The sequence below is a fragment of the Anolis carolinensis genome, chromosome 6 (assembly GCF_035594765.1).
Source record: "Anolis carolinensis isolate JA03-04 chromosome 6, rAnoCar3.1.pri, whole genome shotgun sequence".
In the NCBI taxonomy this organism is placed as follows: Eukaryota; Metazoa; Chordata; class Lepidosauria; order Squamata; family Dactyloidae; genus Anolis; species Anolis carolinensis.
The window spans coordinates 101,323,861-101,345,336 of NC_085846.1; the positions used below are offsets into that span (position 1 = coordinate 101,323,861).

General features: G+C 41.3%; 1 protein-coding gene across 5 annotated transcripts in view; it reads right to left on the bottom strand.

Annotated features, from left to right (window-relative positions):
* map3k8 (mitogen-activated protein kinase kinase kinase 8) overlaps window positions 1-16,145 on the bottom strand; it is a 29,596-nt gene extending 13,451 nt beyond the window's left edge. Inside the window, exons 1-2 of one of the 5 annotated variants that reach the window (XM_008112377.3) lie at window positions 12,300-12,605; window positions 2,395-2,483 (exon numbers count right to left, since the gene is read on the bottom strand). In XM_008112377.3, coding sequence (XP_008110584.1) covers window positions 2,395-2,440 — 46 coding nt within the window. In that variant the 5' untranslated portion in view covers window positions 2,441-2,483; window positions 12,300-12,605. Of the gene's footprint in view, window positions 1-2,394; window positions 3,003-12,299; window positions 12,606-15,923 lie in introns of those variants that run through there. The other 4 variants (XM_016994268.2, XM_008112380.3, XM_008112378.3 and 1 more) reach the window with 4 other exon arrangements.
* Window positions 16,146-21,476: the final 5,331 nt, after the last annotated feature.

A 21,476-nucleotide genomic window follows, 5' to 3' on the forward strand; every position in this document is an offset into this window, starting at 1 on the left:
ACCCACTGAATGTGATTTCTTTAGTTATACAGTAGAGTCTCACTTATCCAAGCTAAACGGGCCGGCAGAAGCTTGGATAAGCGAATCTCTTGGATAATAAGAAGGGATTAAGGAAAAGCCTATTAAACATCAAATTAGGTTATGATTTTACAAATTAAGCACCAAAACATCATGTTATACGACAAATTTGGCAGAAAAAGCAGTTCAGTGCGCAGTAATGTTATGTTGTAATTACTGTATTTATGAATTTAGCACCAAAATATCACGATATATTGAAAACATTGACTACAAAAATGGCTTGGATTATCCAGAGGCTTGGATAAGCGAGGCTTGGATAACTGAGACTCTACTGTACATTAAAAGTACTGAATACAGTAGAATCACACAGGAGGATCTAGGGATGTGCTCTCCCTAGGCTTCCAGCATGATTCTGTGGTCAATTTCTATCATATGTTCCACTGGATGTTTAAGTTCCGTTTAATTCAAGGGAAATCGTAAACAAACGAGATATTAAACTACCACTGGATGTTTAAGTTCCGTTTAATTCAAGGGAAATCGTAAACAAACGAGATATTAAACTACACGATCAAAAGCAGGTTTAGCAGCTAGCAGGACCAACCATGCTGAAGTAGGGCACGCCACTCACTGTGGTCTCATCATTAGACTCTAATGAGAGGGCGGCACTCACTGACATGACAAACAGAAGAGAAAAGATCCAAGTTTGTGGGAGCTGCGTGACCAGACCAAGTGGAGCAGAAATGGAAGTTAGCTGCTCAGCTGTACAATGACAGAGACAGGGTGGTCTCACTGGGCAAAGCAGCACCACCCACCCAACCCCAAAATTCCTCCATCAATACTTTAGACTTTATAGATCAGGGAGGGATAACAGGCAGCCTCTCCCTTTTCTCCATGTGTCAGGCGGGTGCTGGGTAACTAACCTAATGCACTTGGCTGCACATATGATGTTCTCTTGGCTTTCCTGCTGGTGATTTTGCTCTCTAGCCCAAGTAGGCATCAGATACTACTTGACATGGGAAAGTAAGTAAAGTAAAACAGTCCTATAAGGTCACTGTTATTCTTCCAGAGCTTGATGTTATTATTTATTTGACTGTGGGATAGCTAAGGGATGCTGGGAGTTGTATAAAATTGCTCCAAACAATGTATTCTTCACACCGAGGTTATGCTTCAGCCTTCTTGCTGTGTCTACAAAAGGAGCAAGGCCTACTTGGGGAGGCTTTCTGAAGACATTTCTCCCCACTTCCACTTTCCAGCAGGAAACATGACTGCAGACCACCAGACCTGCATGGAAACAGAAAATGTGGGCGGGCTCTGGAAGTTTGCCAGTGCTCAAGTTCTAAGAGGTTTTTTTTTTAAAAAAATGTGGAAACATTTGGTGTTAGTGTTCCATGCTGCCTTCTTCATTCATTGGTTCCAACTGGTCTGGTAAATCAGCCCAGAATTTGGAAACATTACTTTTTGTAACTTTATTACCCAGAATACCCCAAACAGAATGACCATAGCCACTGAATCCAAGTTTTAACCAGAAGTTTAAAAGAGCTATCCAAGGTGCAGGTTGTGTTTTGGGATGAGGTTCAGCATCTGTTTTACAAATGGTATTCAGAGGGGATTCACCATCATGCCAACAAGGAAGCCATTAGCCTTTATTGACTGATGCAGTCTAAAAGAAAGCAACTTTCCGAAGTTCTGCCCCAGATTTTTTCTTTCTGTTTGCTTCACATCCTCTTGTAGAAGCAATCGAATGTAGGAGGAGTCTCCAAGGAAAAGATGAGGCCAAATTGTAATACTGTATAGTTTGTGGTGCACATACAGCTCCTGTGTCCCTCACACTATAGGCACTAGCCAAAAAGTGTCCCTCACATTATAGCTGTAACAAATCCCACTGTGGTGATAGTTAGCCAATATCTGGCAGAAAAATAACTATCTCCCTACATCTAAGTATTGCATGCAAATGCTGAGAAAATGTGACATCCCAGCAACAAGAGTGATTGCTGAAAAGCATCAAAATCCCACTGGGACACTGCAAGAATACCAACGGGAAAGTAAAGCATGATCAAAACCACGATCTTCACCAACTATTTTCTTCATTAGGATAGCCAAAGAACCCATGCAGTGGATAAGATTCAGTAATCATTATGAAATTTGTCAGTAAAGGTAAGTGCATTTTCAGCAATATGTGGTGCAATCTGAAAAAGTGAAAGAAAGTTGCAAAACTCCTCTTTACAGGAGCCTACCATTAACATTCTACTACTATACAATCCTGATCCTCTGGTGTATTCCTTCCCTGCTTTGTTTCCAGTTTGAATTTTTCTTTTTTAAAATGCAAATTCTTGACATAGTTTGGCTAAAGGGATGAAGGAGGAAATGAGAACTTACAGGAATCCAAAACTGACATGTCAACTAAAAGCACTTGCCAGTCCATAACCAGAAGGGACCTTCCTATTCACAACACACTCCTCAAAAACCTGGAAAAACAAGGATTGCATTATTTTAGACAATGAGTTGACTGGAAATCCCCCAAGACATACCACTCCCCATTGGCAACTGCTTGCATCAGGAAAAAGGAACCTGAGCGTTGCAACTGCTGCTGACTGCAACAGAAGTGCCCCATTTTTTCTCTGATGACATATTTTAAAAGCACACATCAACTAAAGTGAGCAGTGCATTTAACACAAGGGCAAGAACTGTTTTCCAATTTGATCATGACAGAGCTCCTTAAAAAACAAAACAAAAACCCGCCTTGTCTAGGGAATGACCACTTTGTCAGAGGAAAAATCATCACTGAACTCATTGGAACAAAACAGAAAATTCCACTGGAAAGGGGATTACCATAGCCAATTTAGGGAGAATTAACACAGCTTGAAATTACTTGAACTTCCATGGTTCAATGCTATGGGAACCTGGGATTTTTACTTTAGTGAGGCATGAGCATTCTTTGTCAGAGAATACGAATGACCTTGTAATCCAACAACTCCCATGATTCCATAACATTGAGCCATGGCAGTTAAAAGTGGCCTCAAATTGCATTCATTCAACAGCATAGATGTAGCCTTGATTTTGAGCTACAACTGGTACAGGAACTACCTTTGCAATGCTTCCACGTTGTATTTTACCCCCTTCATTCCTTTCAAAAATAGCACAGAGATGGTGCCTACCTTTTTTCTATGCCAAGCCAAGTGCCTCTCAGCTCACATGGCTTGCTCAACTTGCTCACATGGATGGGTCACATGTATCGCTGTGTATGGCAAGAATGCCAAAGTGGACACAGTGACACAGATAGAAAGGAAGAGACCAGTTTGCTCCTCCCAAGACTGGACAGGTGACACCTGACTGTAACGTGCCTGACGGTAGTGGCGTGCTTAGCTATCATTTTGGGTCAAGATTGTTATCTCTGTGTGGCTCCTTGTGTCACTTTCAGCAAATTCTTTTGCAGGGAATATGTAGACAACGGGGATCCCATGATCAGTACAAAAATGTTGTGGACCAACTTTAACAAAAGATGGCAATGACATGAACATTTGCAAATAGTTAATAGAAAACCTCTGGAATAGCAGTAAAGTGAAACAGGAGGAGAGAAAGTTAAACACACTTGTCGTAGGATGATTTTATTTATATGACATTTCAAAACGGACTCAATTTTTTTTGAGATTTTTTCAGGTCAATATCTCCTTGGTATCATAGGGGAGGAATATATTGTTATGATCTATTAATTTTTCCAATCAATCAATTGTTCCAATTATTGCCCTGGAAGCAGTCACTGAGGGTTCTTTTACTGAAATTCCAGAGCTTGGAGAAACTTTTTTCTTTTTTTACTAATACTTCCAGAATCCCCAGCGGGCACTTGGAGCTGTACTCAATAAATATTTTCTAAAGGTTCTTAGCAATAGTCACACTTTTTTCCACTAGTTTCTACATTCCTAATCAAGGATGGGAAGCTCAGAAATTTCTACTTAGAATTTCCTTGTCATCTCTGTTTTGATGGTATTTCGATATTTTCAAAATAGATTTCCCTCTCAGATCTCAACTCCTGAAAGTTTCAAACTGAGAAACCTCAGATTAATTGACAAACGTCTCTGTAATGTATTGACTCAATTTGTGCCAAGTTATATGCACTCGTTGATTGTATTTATTAAAAGTATTTCTTTTAAGTATTTGATGCCTTTCAGCCCCGAAGGGCTGCCAAGATAATAAAAGCATTCTTTAAAAATGAAATTAAAACAAGTTCTAACAACAAGTTTTTAAAAAGTCACATGCTATATGAGAAAATATTAGAACAAAAATAAAATTTAGTCCTAGAATTAACTTTAAGGCCAAAGATGATGTGAAACAAAACCATTCGTCCCATTAAATCTAGCTTGCAAAGAATACTTTTGGACTATAATTCCTAGAACTCCCATGCCCGTGCTTGCTTGTGAGTCCTCAGAGTTATGGGAGAATTTCCAAATTCTGATTTAAACTAAATAAGCTTAACAGCACAAGTAGGGTTAGGGTAGCTCCCTGTTCCAAAGCTAAAATAATCTGATTCTGATTTTATTTTAGATCCAAATTGCCACTAACCCCAATTATCAGCCTTTTTCAACCTGTTATCTTCCAAAAGTGTTGTGTTACAACTCTCATGATGAGTTACAGCCATTGTTGCTGAGACACCAGTTTCACACATATGAAGAGTCCTAGGTTGGGGAAGGCTGAGAAATATGATCCAACCTCAAACTGGCCACATATCAATGAACAAACTAAGTAGTTTCAGAATTTCAGAATAACAGAATTTAAGATAAAGAAGAAGATGTTATGTTTTCTTTCATGAGGTCCAAGATCATAGGAGTTCAGCTTACATTAGGGGACTGGAAGCCTTTGGGGGAATTACCATACACTGTCTAAAATGGCAATGCAAAGAAGAATCTAACAGTAGACAACAAAGATAATAGGGATTCAAGTCAGTAAACTGCCCTTAGATCTGTGCACAATGCCTTCTTTGTCTGATCAGGAATATCCAATTGTGTTGATATCAACACTGCTTGGTAACGCTGTCAAGAAAACCTGCTGTTTTTGTCCTTGTATCAGTTTACATTCTAGTCACCCTCAACAGTGTTCTCAGCTATAAAGACCACAGAGGATAATGTTATTATTATATTTAATCATTATGTACCATTGTATTCCATGATGACATACAGATGAGTTCTAAATATCCCCTTTCTCCCTTGAATCATTCCGGCATGCTCCATTATGGCAATATATGTCAATAAATTCATAATCCTTGTAGACTTTATACATACTGGATATGTTATATGAACAAGTGTATTTACTTCAAATATATTGAATGGTTTGAGGGAACAACTGCATGTGTTTACAGATCACAAACTTGTTCACAGGATGAGGTGGACAGTGAGAAAATGGCCTTGAGGAACTGAAGTACTATAAGAAAGAAAACTAGGACTAAATGTAAATTGGAGAAAGAATTTAATTTTTGGATATTTGGGACATTTGATTTTATGTATAGCTATAAGCATGTCCAACAAGAGTAGAGGGCCAGTAAAGTCAAAGCGTGGGTGAACAACAAGATGAGCAGCAAATTGCTAACATGTTAGTTTTAACTTTTAGTATTTCAAACCAAGCATCATTCCTCACTCATTGGCTTCCTTATATTTGGAGGACACCAAGTTACTGATGGTTATTGTAGAAGCACCTCCCCAACTGAGCACCCCCCATGTCTTGTATTACAATTCCCTCTTGGATTATACCGTAATTCCATCACATCCACCTAGTGTGTCATGGGAATGATGGGAATTTAGTCCAGTCCATCTGAAAGATGTTCCAATGGCAATGGCTGTAGAATTTAGAATGGTCAAAGACACATTGCCCAACTATGCTACCAGGATGTCGAACCACAGAGAGGTTTCCTAATGCAGGAAAGTGAACAGGGTCTGTAGAAACCACCTTGCAATGAACTCCCAGCCAGTGGAGCCATTATGAGAGGTGGAACCGAGAATGCTTTTATCTGGGACATGGACACTCGTGCCTGCTATTGTGTCTCCATTGGGCAGAAAATGTGACCTCATTTAGAGGCAAGCTTTTTTTCCCATGCGACTACATTTCTCCTCAAACCTGATTCATTAAATGTTTTCCTATCATCTGATCAACACAACAGGTGATTCAGGACTGGGGCATCCAGACAGGCATGATACTCTGGAGACTGAGCATGCCAGCATATTTTTACTCACTCCACCCAAAATGGCATGGCAAAGTTTTTCAGAAGATGCTATTCCTGCTTATCAGCTGGGTGCATAAACATCAAGAGCGCCTTTTGTTTGACAAAGATAATTCCTCTTGCTAGTCTAGCATTATCACTGTACTCATGATCACTAGTGATTGCCATACCTAGTTCAGGCAGAAAATGGGAAAGCTACCTTTTTTATTACAACCCTGTGGCACAGTAGAACTGCCCAGATGTACAACCTTGCCAAGCCTCAGGAGTGATGAGAGACAAGTGCTGACCTCAGTTAAAGCCTGAGGGCCAGAGATGAAGCAAAGAAACCAATAAAAGACCTCTGATTGAGAGGTCCAGAAAGAGGAAGTTGCAACATAGAAGAAAGGATGAGAAGTTAGGATGAGCTTTCACTCAGAATTTGTGCAGCAGCTTGTCCCCTGTCTTGGATACCAGATTTGTGTGATATTAGTGTGTCAAGAAAAGCCTAGGAGTCTGGACACAAGCTGCTCTACCAAGAGTGAAAATGAGACAAGCTGACTAGATAAAGAGAGCTCTAGATGTGGTTGATGCAAACCATCATTTCTCATCTTTTCAGACACCTTCTAATTAGTTTGTGTTCTGCTTGCTCTTTGGAACTCTTACTCTGCCAACCAGGGGATTCTTAGGCTCCTCATTCTGCAAATACCTACCAGTGTCTTAGCAAAGTGCTTCTTCTCAGACCCACAGAAGTGCACCTTTACAACTATGTTTACCAACACACTGTCAAAATACCTCTCTGAGGACTTTTGAGGTATCCTATTCTCCTAATGTGAATGGCTCAGAGTTTGAGTAAAAGGCTATACAAACTGATGGGAGGGGTCTTATCTACACTTTTGTTATGCTGTACCAATTTACATAATTTCACAAACTCCTGGAATCTCACCAGTGAACACAGCCAGTGCTCTAGACCTGCCCAATTAATTTGTGTTTTAGGAGTAAGGCAATTTATGGTCCAACATAATTTGACTACAGTGCCCAAGATTCTTTACTTTTTACTATGGTGGCTAGAGCTGGTGAGAGTTACAATCCCAAGCACATCAGTTACCCACCCCAGACTGAACCTTGTACCTTTTTTGTTCAAGGCAGGAACTCGTTCATTGAATTCCAAAGAGAGCAAAGACACCAAAGATGTACCACTTCTCATGTGCATCATCATAATATTGCTTTATTTCCTTTGGAAATTTAGATAGTTATAAAGAGGCAGGTGGGGTACCACAGGTCGTGCTAACTGGTGTGCTTTCCAAAGAACTGGAAATTCCCCTGTGAAATTTTCCCAACGATGTTGAAAAGGTTACTTTTCACTTTCTGGTTCACTCAGGAGAGTTGCTCCCTGAGTTGCCCTGTTCACTTTTGGCAATGTGACATCCCTCACAGGAGAGCCCAAAACAAAAATGGTAAGTGAAAAAGGGAACAACGCCAACTGCAGTGTCATATTCTTACAGACTGAATTGCCATGACACAGTCATACCACAGTCATGTTTCAGCTCACATGAATCCAACAACATGCAAACAATCTACTGCAAAGCTTAGAAAAATGTTCTTTGTTGGACTGCCAGCCCCAGAATGTTGAGATTGGCAATCGTCCCAAAAGTAACTTTTCCATGCTCTCCAAACACACAAGTGGTGCTGCCTACCTTTTCATCTCTCAGATCTTTCTTCCAAACTCTTCTTTTACCATGAAGTTTAAGTAAAGGTTTAATGTCTCACTTTCTACTGAAGTCTATGTGTGAAACTGCACTCCCTTATGCTTCTGGCCTAGTATATTTGCCTGTTTGGTTCCTCTTTTCCTTCCTCTTTCGTGTCTTTATGCTATTGAAACACTGTGCCCTGTTCAGGGAAAGGACACGTCCTTTGTGCTGACATTATTCTGTAACTTTTTGTGTACTGTATATTGATGGTGGTGTCATCAAGCTCATGGGGCTGGCGTCAGTAACTCCCAAAAGAGAAGTTAAAGTTTATTCACAACTTATAACTTTCATTGATTTTGAAAGGGACTATATTCAGATAACGCAGAGTGGATTCTACACTGTAGCATTAGTGTAGTTTGATATCACTTTAACTACCATGGAATTATGGAAGTTGTAGTTTGGTGAGGCACCAGCACTCTTTAGCAGGATTCCATAACAATGAGCCACTGCAGCTAAAGTGATAGCAAACTGTGTTAATTCTACAGTGTAGATGCACCCTTAGTCTGCACTGTTTCTTTTTACCAACTTTTGCTAAAATAACCTTATTTAGAATCACAGAATAATAGAGTTGGAAGAGACCATGTGAGCCATCCATTCCAACCCCCCTACCATGCAGGAAAGCACAATAAAAAAGCACAATATTTTTCCTTGAAGATAATGTGTGGCCTTCCAGATAATATTAGACTGAGACTCTGTCATCATTCCATATCCAGCATAATCAGGTGTGGGAAGTGATTGGGTTTTCTGTCTAATACCATCTAGAGGCCTGCACGCTCATGATTCCTACTTTTAAGAATGATCATGATTGGCAGCAACGCATTTGCATCTCTCAAGTCAGTTCCATCCCCATTGCAAGTTTTTGGAGAATGGAAACTGCAGAGCAAGGAGGAACAGAGAATGTTGACAATATAACATGGACTGAAATAAAACCCTTGGTTCCTAAGCACACTCGGACGAGGCAGCTCCTGATCTTAAAAGCTAGAGCCAAAACAAGCATTCTCCACTTCCCGTTTCTCCTCTGGTTTCATAGAGGTTAAAAGGAAATTATATAAAGTCTTGAGACATCTAAGACTTCATGTGGTCTTATTTGTGGACTACAGACAATTTCATTAAATGCAACACATTATTGACAAGGGGAATCATCCCCTGTACCAATTAAAACCACCTAAGCATTCTTAAGAATAGCTTTAACAGTTTTTTAAATTGTTGTTTTGAGAATTGTAATATTTAATTTGATTTTCGTATATATATTTGTAGGTGTTTACATGTATAGTTTTTAAGGCTGTTGGGCCGTTTTGGGTCCCAGTCCTGGGAGAAAAGTGGGGTACCAATGAATTTAAATAAAAATATCATCATCATCATCATCATCATCATCTTGGAGCCCCTGATGGTGCAATGGGTTAAACCCTTCTGCTGGCAGTAATGCTGAATGAAAGGTCAGCAGTTCGAATCTGGGGAGCAGGGTAAGCTCCCGTCTGTCAGCTCCAGCTTCCCATATGGGGACATGAGAGAAGCCTCCCACAGGATGGGCGTCCCTGGACAACGTTCTTGCAGACGGCCAATTCTCTCACACCAGAAGTGACTTGAAATTTTTCAAGTCGCTCCTGACATGAAAAAAATCATTATGTTCATCTTCATCATTTTTGCTGCTGAAAGTTATCATTTGTACACAGAAATATGCAAATGTTGCTATTTTGTAAAAACAGTGAACATGTAGTCAGTTCACAGGCAGATTACTTAATAGTTTGCTGTGGACTATTTATACAAGGTTATGCAAACCATGCCAAACCACTGATAAAAAGAACAATAAGGCTCTGATCCCAAGAATATTTACTATTGTTTACTACTGATGATTTAGTTCTAAGTATCCCAAGCATTTAACACAAACAATTTTGAGAATCCTTTACAACTCCTTCCGGCAGGGAGGTCATTATTAATTTGCCCTTATTCCACATGAGATGGTCCACTATTGATACCGAGAAATTGTGACTTTCTAAACCTCCTAATGAATAACATGAAGATGAGATATTCTTGGTTCACACTCATTTTCCACATCCTTTGGAAGTTTGAATCAATTGTCTTTCAGCTTCTCCTGGCAACATGGAAGATGTTTATCACACTGGTCTGCTTTTTAGCCAATGCAGTTTTTTAAAAACACTGCATTATCCAACTAACTGAATTAATACAGAATGCAGATTAAGAGAACATCTACACTGTGTAATTAATGCACTCTGACACTACTTTAACTGCCATGGCACAATGCTAAGGAATCATGGGAGTTGTAGTTTTACAAGTGCCAAAAAGTGCTGGGGCCTCACCAAACTACAATTCCCATGATTCTATCACATTGAGCCATGTCAGTAAAAGTACTATTGAACTGCATTAATTCTATAGTGTAGCTACACCTTGGATAAGATGCACTAGAGTCAACAGGGCTAACTTTTGTTTAAGATTGCACTATAAGACTTTTAAGACGGATTATATGTTTTCCTTGTTATCTCCAAGGAAGGAACTCTCAGAATTGCCCGGCCAAAATGCTGAGATGTTTGAGTTCAATATAAGAACTTTTCAAACTTCTTTTTGTAGCACTATGTGTGGAAAAAAAGGACCTGAAACCATTGCACAAGCATGAAAGTATTGTCCACTAGACAGAAAGATCAGGAAGATCCAGAAATGGTGATACTAACTCCTTGCACCAATTCTCTTTGGCAGAAAAGGCTAAAGACCCTGTAAAACTACAAGTCCCATAATGCAATGGCATTGAACCATGGCTGTTAAAGTGGTGTCAAACTTCATAAATACTACAGTGTAGATCCACCCTAAAGCTGCTCCATAGGTGGCATGCCTATTGACATGAAAGGCCTTTAAGGCAGGCACGGGCAAAGTTGGGCTCTCCAGGTGTTTTGGACTTCAACTCCCACAATTCCTACCAGCCTCAGGCCCTTTCCTGAGGGGCCTGAGGCTGGTAGGAATTGTGGGAGTTGAAGTCCAAAACATTTGGCGGGCCCAACTTTGCCCATGCCGGCTTTAAGGTATCAAAACATGCAACTACTGTAACAACAGCCTGACACTTACTGTTATTGTTGTTGAACTAGTGATGTAGCACTCTTGAGTCCTAGACTATGACTCTGGAAGACAAGGGTTCAAATCCCCATTCAACCATGGAAACTGGTATCCCTTGGGCCAGTCACTCACTCTCAGCCTTTGAGAGAAAGGCAAAGAAATCCCCCATGAACAACGCTTACTGAAAAAGCCCCATGACTGATTCACTTTAGGGTTGCAATGAGTCAGAAAGACATAGGCCCCTTCCACACAGCTGAATAAAATGCCACATTTTCTGCTTTGAACTGGAATATCTGCTGGGTCCCATAGAATCACAGTGCTGGAAGAGACCACAAGAGCCTTCCAGTCCAGCCCCATCCTGCCATTCACAATCAAAGCACTCCCATCCAGCCTCTGCTTGAAAACCTCCAGAAGGGACTCCATCTTCCTCTGCACGCAACATTTTATGGATAGCTTAATTGCATTTTCAATTTTTATATATTTGGTATATTTGTTCAGAAAAAAGTTTTGCTTTCCTCTGATGCTGAGTAACATCCCACATTATTTGCTTTGAACTGGAACATGTGGCAGTGTAGACTCAGATAACCCAATTCAATATTGTGGGATTTTCTGCCTTGAAATTCTGGGTTATAGGGCTGTGTGAAAGGGCCCTGAGAGAGTATGACTGCCCACTGTCACTCAGGCCTGATCTGCACTGCCACTGTCATGCAGATTAAACTAAATTACATCAGAGTGTAGAGCAGTAGTTCTCAACCTGTGGGTTCCCAGATGTTTTTGGCCTTCAACTCTCAGAAATCCTAACAGCTGGTAAACTGACTGGGATTTCTGGGAGTTGTAGGCCAAAAACATCTGGGGATCCCAGGTTCAAAACACTAATGTAGAGACCCATATAATCCAGTTCAATGCAGTTCAGTCTGAATTATTTGAGTCTACCCAGGCATGGGCAAACTCTGGACCTCCAGGTGTTTTGGACTCCAACTCTCACAATTCCTAACAGCCCATGCCTGGTCTACACTGAGCAAGTATAGTGGTTTGAACACTTAACTACTACATTTGGGAGAGCTGAGTTCAAATCATTGCCCAGACAGGAAAACCCACTGGGAGTGACACTCTCTCAGCCTCAGAGGAAGGCAAATGAAAAACCCACTCCCATCTTATCTCATTAGTTTACCATGAGTTGAGCACGACTAGGTGTGAACCTACACTGTAGAATAAATACATGCAACTGGACACGACTTTATCTGCTATGGCTCAAAGCTATGGAGTCCGATGTTTCTCTGACTTACTCTTCCTTCTCTTCAGGGCCGGGGGCTTGCCTGCCCGGCTTCCCGGAATGGAGCCTCCCGAAGAAGTCAGGGCTTCCTACCGGGTGTCTCCTCCGGGAGGAAGAGGTCCAGGGGGGCGTCAAAGCCCGGCAGGTGAGGCGGTGGTCACTCTCCCGCGCTCGCTCGCTTTGCCACTGGGAGACTGCCCGGGTGCCTGGCTCCTCTGGAGTCTCAGGCTGAATCTGGGGAAGCCCAGGCGGGAGGAGGAGAGGAGGAGGAGCAGCAAGAGCCCGGCCTCCTGCGCCAGACTCAGCCACAGCCAGAGAGAGACTGTCCTGGGCTGCTTTCGATTTCGCTTTGCTTCCCTCTGATTACAACCTGCGTGTGAGGCGGGAGCTCCCCTTCTTCCCATCACTGGGCGTGGGATCACTGCCGAAAAATCCAGTTTCTAAATGCAGTCTATCTGATTTAAATCGGATTATATGAGTCTACGCTCGCTGCCATATGATCCAGTTTAAACCAGATAATCTAAACCAGGCATGGGCAAACTTGGTCCCTCCAGGTGTTTTGGACTTCAACTCCCACAATTCCTAACAGCCTCAGGCCCTTTCCTTTCCTCCCTCGAATCCAGGGAGTAGGGTGAGCTCCCGCTGTTAGCCCCAGCTTTTGCCAACCTAGCTGTTCGAAAACATGCAAATGTGAGTAGATCAATAGGTACCGCTTTGCCGGAAAGGTAACAGCACTCTATGCAGTCGTGGCAGACAATGACCTTGGAGGTGCCTACAGACAATGCCTGCTCCTTGGCTTAGAAATGGAGATGAGCACCAGCCCCCAGAGTCGGACACATCTAAACTTAGTGTCAGGGGAAAACATTTTTGTTGTTTATTTGTTCAGTCACTTCCAATTCTTTGTGACCTCATGGACCAGCTCACGCCAGATCTCCCTTTCGGCTGTTATCACTCCTTCAAGGTCAAGCCAGTCACTTCAAGGATACCATCCATCCATCTTGCCCTTGGTCGGCCCCTCTTCCTTTTTCCTTCCATTTTCCCCTGCAGTATTATCTTCACTAAGCTTTCCTATCTTCTGATTATGTGGCCAAAGTAATATCTAATATCTTTCCCACCAATGAGCAGTCGGGCATTATTTCCTGGAGTTTAGACTGGTTGGATCTTCTTGCGGTCCAAGGCACTCTCAGAATTTTCCTCCAGCACCAGAGTTCAAAAGCATCTATCTTCCTTCGCTCAGCCTTCCTTATGATCCAGCTCTTGCATCCATAGGTTACTATGGGGAATACAATTGCTTTAACTATGCCAGTGTGATGTCTCTACTCTTCACTATTTTATCGAGGTTGGTCATTGCTCTCCTCCCAGGAAGTAAACGTCTTCTGATTTCCTGGCTGCAGTCTGCGTCTGCAATAATCTTCGTGCATAGAAATACAAAGCCTGTCACTGCCTCCACGTTTCCTCCCTCTATTTGCCAGTTATCAATCAGTCTGGTTGCCATAATCTTGGTTTTCTTGATGTTTAACTGCAACCCAGTTTTTGCACTTTCTTCTTTCACCTTGGTGATAAGGCTCCTCAGCTCCTCCTCACTTTCAGCCATCAGAGTAGTATCATCTGCATATGTAAGGTTGTTAATGTTTCTTCCAGCAATTTTAACTCCAGCTTTGTATTCACTAAGCCCCGCATGTTGCATGATGTGGTCTGCACACAAGTTGAATAGGTAGGGTGAGAGAATACAGCCCTGCCGTACTCCTTTCCCAATCTTGAACCAGTCTGTTGTTCTGTGGTCTGTTCTGACTGTGGCTACTTGGTCGTTAGACAAATTTCTCAGGAGACAGACAAGGTGACTGGGGAAAACCTTTACCTAATATTACTAGTGCTTCCCATTTGAACTAGGTTATGACCCAATTGTGGGACACAAAACAAGCAGCTGAAAACAAGGCACGGCTTCTGTTAGTTTGACCATGCACTCTTTTCAGATGCAATTTTAATGAATATTTCTGGGATATTCCTATGTTTCATTGGGCTTTTGCCTGTCATCCAACTGAAAAAGCTTTCAGCATGGTTTAGAGATGCCTTTATAAAACAGCAGTAAGACAGCCACTGTCCTCAGTGTTGTTATTTATAAGGCATGATACAAGAGGATGGGGAAGGTAGAGAGACAAATAATATTTAGTACAATTTCTTGAAGCTATAGTTCTCATAAGGCTGGAAACAGCCTGATGGAATGGTATCTCAAAGATGACATACCGGTAGTTCCTTTTATTTTCTTTCTCTCTGAAACAATTTATTCACATTTTATCAAATCAAATGCTGGCCCCAACAGAAGAGATCATTTTGCCTATTTTGGAACTTCCAGTTGTAACTACTATACTTGATATTATATTTTTATTTTGCCAACATACATAATCTTCCTCACACCTTAGGAAGCTATGATTGGCCATGGCCAGCACACTCAGGCTTCATGCTGCCTTTAAATCATTTGTGACTTACGGTGACTCGAAGGTGAAACTATCACAGGGTTGTCCTGGGTTGAGAGAGTGTGACTCACCCATGATCACTAAGTGAATTTCTATGGCTAAGCAGGGAGTTGAATCCTGGTTTCAGAGTCATAGACGCATGCTCTAACCACTGTCTTGGCTCTCTTCATTGCTATACATACAACACTATACATACTCATTGTTCAACACACTGATACCTACTTCTGCATAAGCATTCATTTGTTCTTTCTGTAAACACCACTCCTTACAGTGCAATTCAGTGCATATTTACCCATAAATGAGCCACGCTTCATTCAGTGGGGTTTACCCCCTAGTAAGTGTGTAAACCAGCCCCCCAGATATGTTTGACTGTATCTCCAACCACCAGGCAGGGATTTGAACCCAAGTCCTAGAGTCATAGCATTGAAGGAGAGCCACCCAGTCCATCCTCATTTTACCATGCAGGAATGCACAATCAAAGCTCTCCTGACAGATGGCCATCCAGCCTCTTTTTCCAAACCCCAGAGAAGAAGGCTCCACCACACTCCCAGGCAGCATACTCCACAGCCAAACAGCTCTTAACAGCAAAATGTTCTTCCTAATATAGAAGTGGAATCTCTTCTTGTAATCTGAATCCATTCTAGCCTCACTCCCAAACAGACTGATGTTAACCATCCATCGGTATTTCACCCTGAGAAGTTCTATCAAAGCACAGACATTATTAAAGGAATTTGGGACTGGGAAAAATTGGGTGGTAGAAAAAGCTCAGCCAGGCACAAACATTAATTGGAAAGTTAATTTCTATCATTAACCTTTCCAAGTAATGGCACTTAACAAGATTTACAATATTTTGAGTTCAATTCTTTTTTTACCCAGGCATTTTAATTTATCTTAATTTGCCTTTATCACTAAAATGATATTTGAAATGTTAACTACCTGAAGTTATTAGTATCACCGTATGTACTCCACATTTATAGCATTAGTCTTTTCTGTTATTACGCTGCCCAAGGGAGGCAGTGAAAAGTTTTAAATAGATCAAGTAAAAGATAAGTACAGTCTTCCAGGCCTGACTACAGTTATTAAAACAAAACCGAGCTCTTTCCCAAATAACATTTACTTATTTTATTTCTCTTCCCAGAGCAGCTTCTTTGTCCCAGACTTACCTTCTCAAAGATGAGGTCCACGTGATTCATCTCTCTCAGAGCTTTTCCCACTCTCTTTCAACCTGTTACACCCTCAAGGGGTGTACAGAGACAAAGTATGAAAGCTAAAATGCCCAAAGGAAATATATCAGGTACAGAGCGGCGGCAGTTGGGAAGAATACAGCACGAGGAATATAAAGGAACAGCAACTGAGGTATCCTAAAGCTGGAGGTAGGCTCAACAGAAAGAACACTGCCTCCTTCACCGAGTGTGTGGCACCTAAACCTCCGGGTATCATTATTTTAAAAACGGCCAGAGTTATTAGCATTAGTCAGCTCCTAATTAATTTTAATGACACCTTTGCTCTTAGAGGCCAGTCTCACAGGAAAGAGAGGCGTCTCTTTCTCAAACCATCTTGGAGGATTTATGAGCGAGTGCCACGAGATTCCATAGGAAAATTACTCCAGAGGGGAGGGGACAGTGGAAAAGTTTATCCCTTGGCACATGCTGGAGGGAACCAACTCGGGAGATGCTCCTGGCCTGCAGCTTTCTATCCATCACTTATCTTGAAACCTGGGGTGGAAAAATGATAACATCTGAAAAATGCCAACTGATACCATTTGGACCCCTTTTCAAAGCACCATAGTGGAGGGGGTACCACTTCCTTCCTTGTAGGTGGAATGAAAACAAATTTTCCCAACCCTACATCCTCCAGGAATGTTGGACAACAGACTCCATAATCCCCAAGCCTGATATGTTATGGGAATTGCAGTCTGGACATCTGGAAGACATCTGGCTGGGGAAGGCTGGGTGGGTTTAAAACAGTGGTTCTCAACCTTTGGGCCGTGGCCCAGCAGTGGGCCATGATAATGAAAATTGGGTCTGTGAACCTCTTCCCTCTTTATTTATTTATTTTATTTATTTTATTTCCACTCCATTGGATAGATCACATCAGAACTAGATTAAATATGGTTTTCTGTGGGCGAGCAAATGGCGACTACTGGATGGCATATGCTCTGTATCAGAAACTAGAGCTGATGTGGTCTATCCAACACAATTTTCTGAATCAGCGGCCGAAATAACCATACCAAATCTAAAGTTGACCAAAAACTGATTCATAACCCTTTTGGTACTAATGTTGGAAAGTGGTCCCTGTTCAAGTGGGCCCTGGTCAAAGTGGTCCCCGGTCAAGTTGGCCCTGGTTAAAAAAAAAAGTGAGAATTCTTCATTTTTGATATAGTGTCTGAAAAACAGAATTATTAAATAAATAAATAAATAAAACAAATAACAATGTTTGTATTTTTAAAAAGATTTTGGAATAAACCAGCTCTTGGTTTATTTGCAAAAAGCATTCCTCAAACCGAGAAGGAAAAAGATGGGGAAAGAGAGAAGATGGAATAATCAACTTTTGTCTTTGGCCATACTGAAATGCTGCCACCGACAGAGAATCCTAGAGACAGTGCTTCTCTAGACATTTCTAGTTTCTCCAGTGTGATTCTATGGTTAACTTCTAGCAGAAGGACCGAGAGGAGTGTTCAGGTAACAAAACAGTGGTATTTTAGTTACAATTTTTTTTCTTTTGTGGTGGCTTTGTGTCCCCAACCCTCACAAATCTGATTTTCAAATGTCTAACACCAAGAACAACAACAAAGCTTTCCCCCTTTAAATTAGAGCACTGAAAGAATAACACTGGTGGGAGAGGACTTATATGTAAAAGCACTTGTAGCTCTGGTCCTTGTAACTCCTATTTGAACATTCAAATGTTTCTTAATCCCAGAAAGAAGGAATAGGGCTGCACCATGTTAGCCACTCTATAGTCATACACAAGTGATGCAGCAACTCCCCCACTCCCTGTGGTATTTGCACATGTGTCCTGAATCTTTGTAAATGCACTATTCCCTACTGATGCAATTAAATAACAAAAATGTTGAATACCCAGATAGGTTTGACTGGGCAATAGGTCTACACAGCGTATTGTACATGTAGTCTGGACACTCAGGAACAATTAAAGCTGTTCATTCTTAATATATGCCCAGTTACCTGATCTGAGCCACTATTTGCAATTGGGACTATTCACACTGCACAGTTACAGCACTTTGATTCCACTTTAATTGCCATGGCTGAATCTGATAGAATCCTGGGATTTGTAGCTTAGGGAGGCAGTAGAGCCCTCTAGCAAATAATTCTGAATACTCCATGCAACTACAATTTACAGGATTCCATAGAATAGAACAATTGAAGTGAAATTAGAATCAACATGCTCTAATGGTCTAGTGTAGAAGGGCCCCTGGATTCAGTTGATGGTTCTGAGCATCCTACTGAAAAATAAAGTTTATCCCAGAAGCATAAAGTCCTCCTCCTACTGAACCAAACCAATCCTTGGCTCACTGAAAGCTCTGCAGTAAAAGATGCAGCTACAACTACAGACACTGAGCCAACAAATTTTGATGTGAACTCAAAACCATTATGAATAACCCTGCAGTAGCAGCTGGTTTCTTCTACAGCATGTAGATCAGAGGTTCTCAACCTGTGGGTCCCCAGATGTTTTGGCCTTCAACTCCCAGAAATCCTAACAGCTGGTAAACTGGCTGGGATTTCTGGGAGTTGTAGGCCAAAACACCTGGGGACCGACAGGTTGAGAACCACTGATCTAGGCGAATTACCTCCGTGTCTTAATCCAAACATTGAAGGAGCTATCCCAGGTGCTGAATCCTATCCTCAAATAGGTTCAGTGCTTTGGGTAATTCCTTTCCAGCAAATATTTTAAAATCCAGATTGCATTGACACTAAACTTTAACCGCTCATATTCATGCACAGGTTTTAACCAAAACTATATAGAACATGCAGTCAAGTTGTAGAAGACACATTACTTTAATTCCTACTGCAACAACCTGGTGACACGTGCATCATTTGCTTACCTACCTAAATACCAACAGCTTGACTTTGCAGGCATCAAAGGAGTAGGTGGGGCTGACAGAGATGTTACAACAACCAAGCTCAGACTGCAAGTGGAAAGTTTTCAGAGGTAACTTAGATCCAAATGGAACTAAGAAGCTCACGCCTTTGTGTTTCACGGGAGGGCATGATGGCATTTTGTGCTGTGCTATTTTTTGTTTTTCTTTTGCTTAGTTGGGGACTTTCAGTTATCCCAGATTGCAGCTCTGAAACTCTCTGCAACCTCTAATTTGCCTACAAATTTAAGGGGTGAATCAAATAGAGGAGTAAGGTGAGAATTGGTAACCCCTCACATGATCCCGGATTCCTGACTCATCCAGTTTCAGTCATGGAATAAGTTGTTCTCTCTGATGGGCGGAGTTGACAGACTCATAGAAAGGCACCAAAACCAGTGACTGATCCAAAAGAAATCATGGATGTTGCTGAAACACCTGATCATGGGAGGGTGAAAGGTAGACTGGAATCCACTAGTACACATGTTTGATTTGAAATAAATAATCAGAGATTTCTATCTTCTGAATGCTTAATGACAATTGCAACAAAAAAGCAACTTTTTCTCCAACCATTCCCAAATTATACCAACACATGATGTTTCTTTGGGAAGATCACAAGCTCGTTGAGTTCCAGCACTAAAGAAATATAGATTCAAAGGTTAATTTTGAGAAGAATGGATGCAACGAAATGCTGAAGCAATAACATAATATTTGTAGAGGGATGCTCTTGGGCTCAGTTACGCATGGGTTTAGCATGTCATTATATTCATTCTTCCCAAACGTAGCACTGTAATCTTCTGCTACAACATTCCTAGCAGCAGCATTCTCACTGTAAATCTTTTGCACACAGCTTTTAGTTGGTGGGTCTTGTTTTGTAATAAAAATATTACATGTATCCCATTACTCCAAAATCTCTCCACTCAGCGAACAAACAAGGAATCCAATTTAACAATTGCATAAGCAGTCATTAAAAGAGATCCAAAGTAGTCTGGTACTTTCTGAGTGAATCAGAAGTTACTTAGGAAGAGGCAAGAAGTCTCCAAACCCACTCTTCTTCCCATCTAAAACAAAACATTTTCAATCTAATCACCTTCTTCTGATGAGAGCAATCCAAGAATGCAGAGAATGCAGATGACTACTTAGTTGCCCCCTTACTTTGCCACACAATTTCTTTTAAACCAAAGAGTGCCTCATGATGCAATTTGTATGATAACATGTAGGTATGACTCATGGGATACTCAGATGAGTGGGTTGATATTTTGCATTTCAGGGCTATTTGTAGTTTTGTGGGAGTGCTTATTGACTCTTTCAAACTGATGCATTTGGATGCAGACCTGCTGTCATATGTTTAAGGGCAGAACCTGGAGAAGTATCTTTACTTTCAGAATTCTCCAGCCAGCATAGCTACCACTCATAGGCCAAGAGGGAATTGCAGTGCTGTAGGCCAAGAGGGATGGGGAGTAACATGCCTTTCCTAGTTAATTGCCAGCAAGTTAATTTCAACTTATGGCAACCTATGAATGAGAGATAGTCATGTCAGTCTGTCCTCAACAGTTCTTTTCATGTCTTGCAGACTCAGGGTCGTAGCTCCTCTGATTGAGTCTATTCTCTGGTTTGCGATCTTCTTTTAGGGAGAGTTCAGGCATGATTTACTCAAGTGGTTCTCAACCTGCCTAACGCCACAACCCATTAATACAGTTCCTCATGTTGTGGTGATCCCCAACCATAAAATTGTTTTAGTTGCTACTTCATAACTGTAATTTTTCTACTGTTTTGAATCGTAATGTCAATATCTGATATGCAGGATGTATTTTCCTTCACTGGACCAAATTTGAAACAAATACCCGATACACTCAAATCTGAATACTAGGGGTGGAGTTGGGATTGATTTTGTCATTTGGGAGTTGTAGTTGCTGGGATTTATAGTTCACTCTTTTCACAATCAAAGAGCATTCTGAATTCTATCAACGATGGAATTGAACCAAACTTGGCACACAGAAAATACTGGAAGTGTTTGGTGGGCATTGACTTTAAGTTTTGAAGTTGTAGTTCACCTACAACAAGAGATCACTGTGGACTCAGCAATGATGGATCTGCACCAAACTTGGCACCAATACTCAATATGCCCAAATGTGAACACTGGTGGAGTTTGGGGAAAATAGACTTTGACATTTGGGAGTTGTGGTTGCTGGGATTTACAGTTCACCTACAATCAAAGAGCCCCTTGAACCCCACCAATGATAGAATTGGGCCAAAGGACAGGAGGAGAGATCTTCAGCCTTCTCTGCCAAAGGGGTTTCCGAAGACCATCAGAAATGTGTGTTTTCTGATGGTCTTCAGCGATTCCCCCCCCCCCCCCAGGGGTCCCAACCCCCCAGGTTGAGAAACACTGACCCAGAAGAATCCTCCATCTTGTGCGACTGTGGAGCAGAACAAACAACTCCGCATCCGTATGCTTGTTCACAATAATAATATTATAATAATAACTTTATTTCTGTACCCCTCCATTTTCCCGAAGGGACTTGGGACAGCTTATATGGGGACGAGCCCAATCAACATAGTTAAAATATAAAATATGAACACACTAAGTACATACATAGTACATAGTAAGTGCATAAACAACATA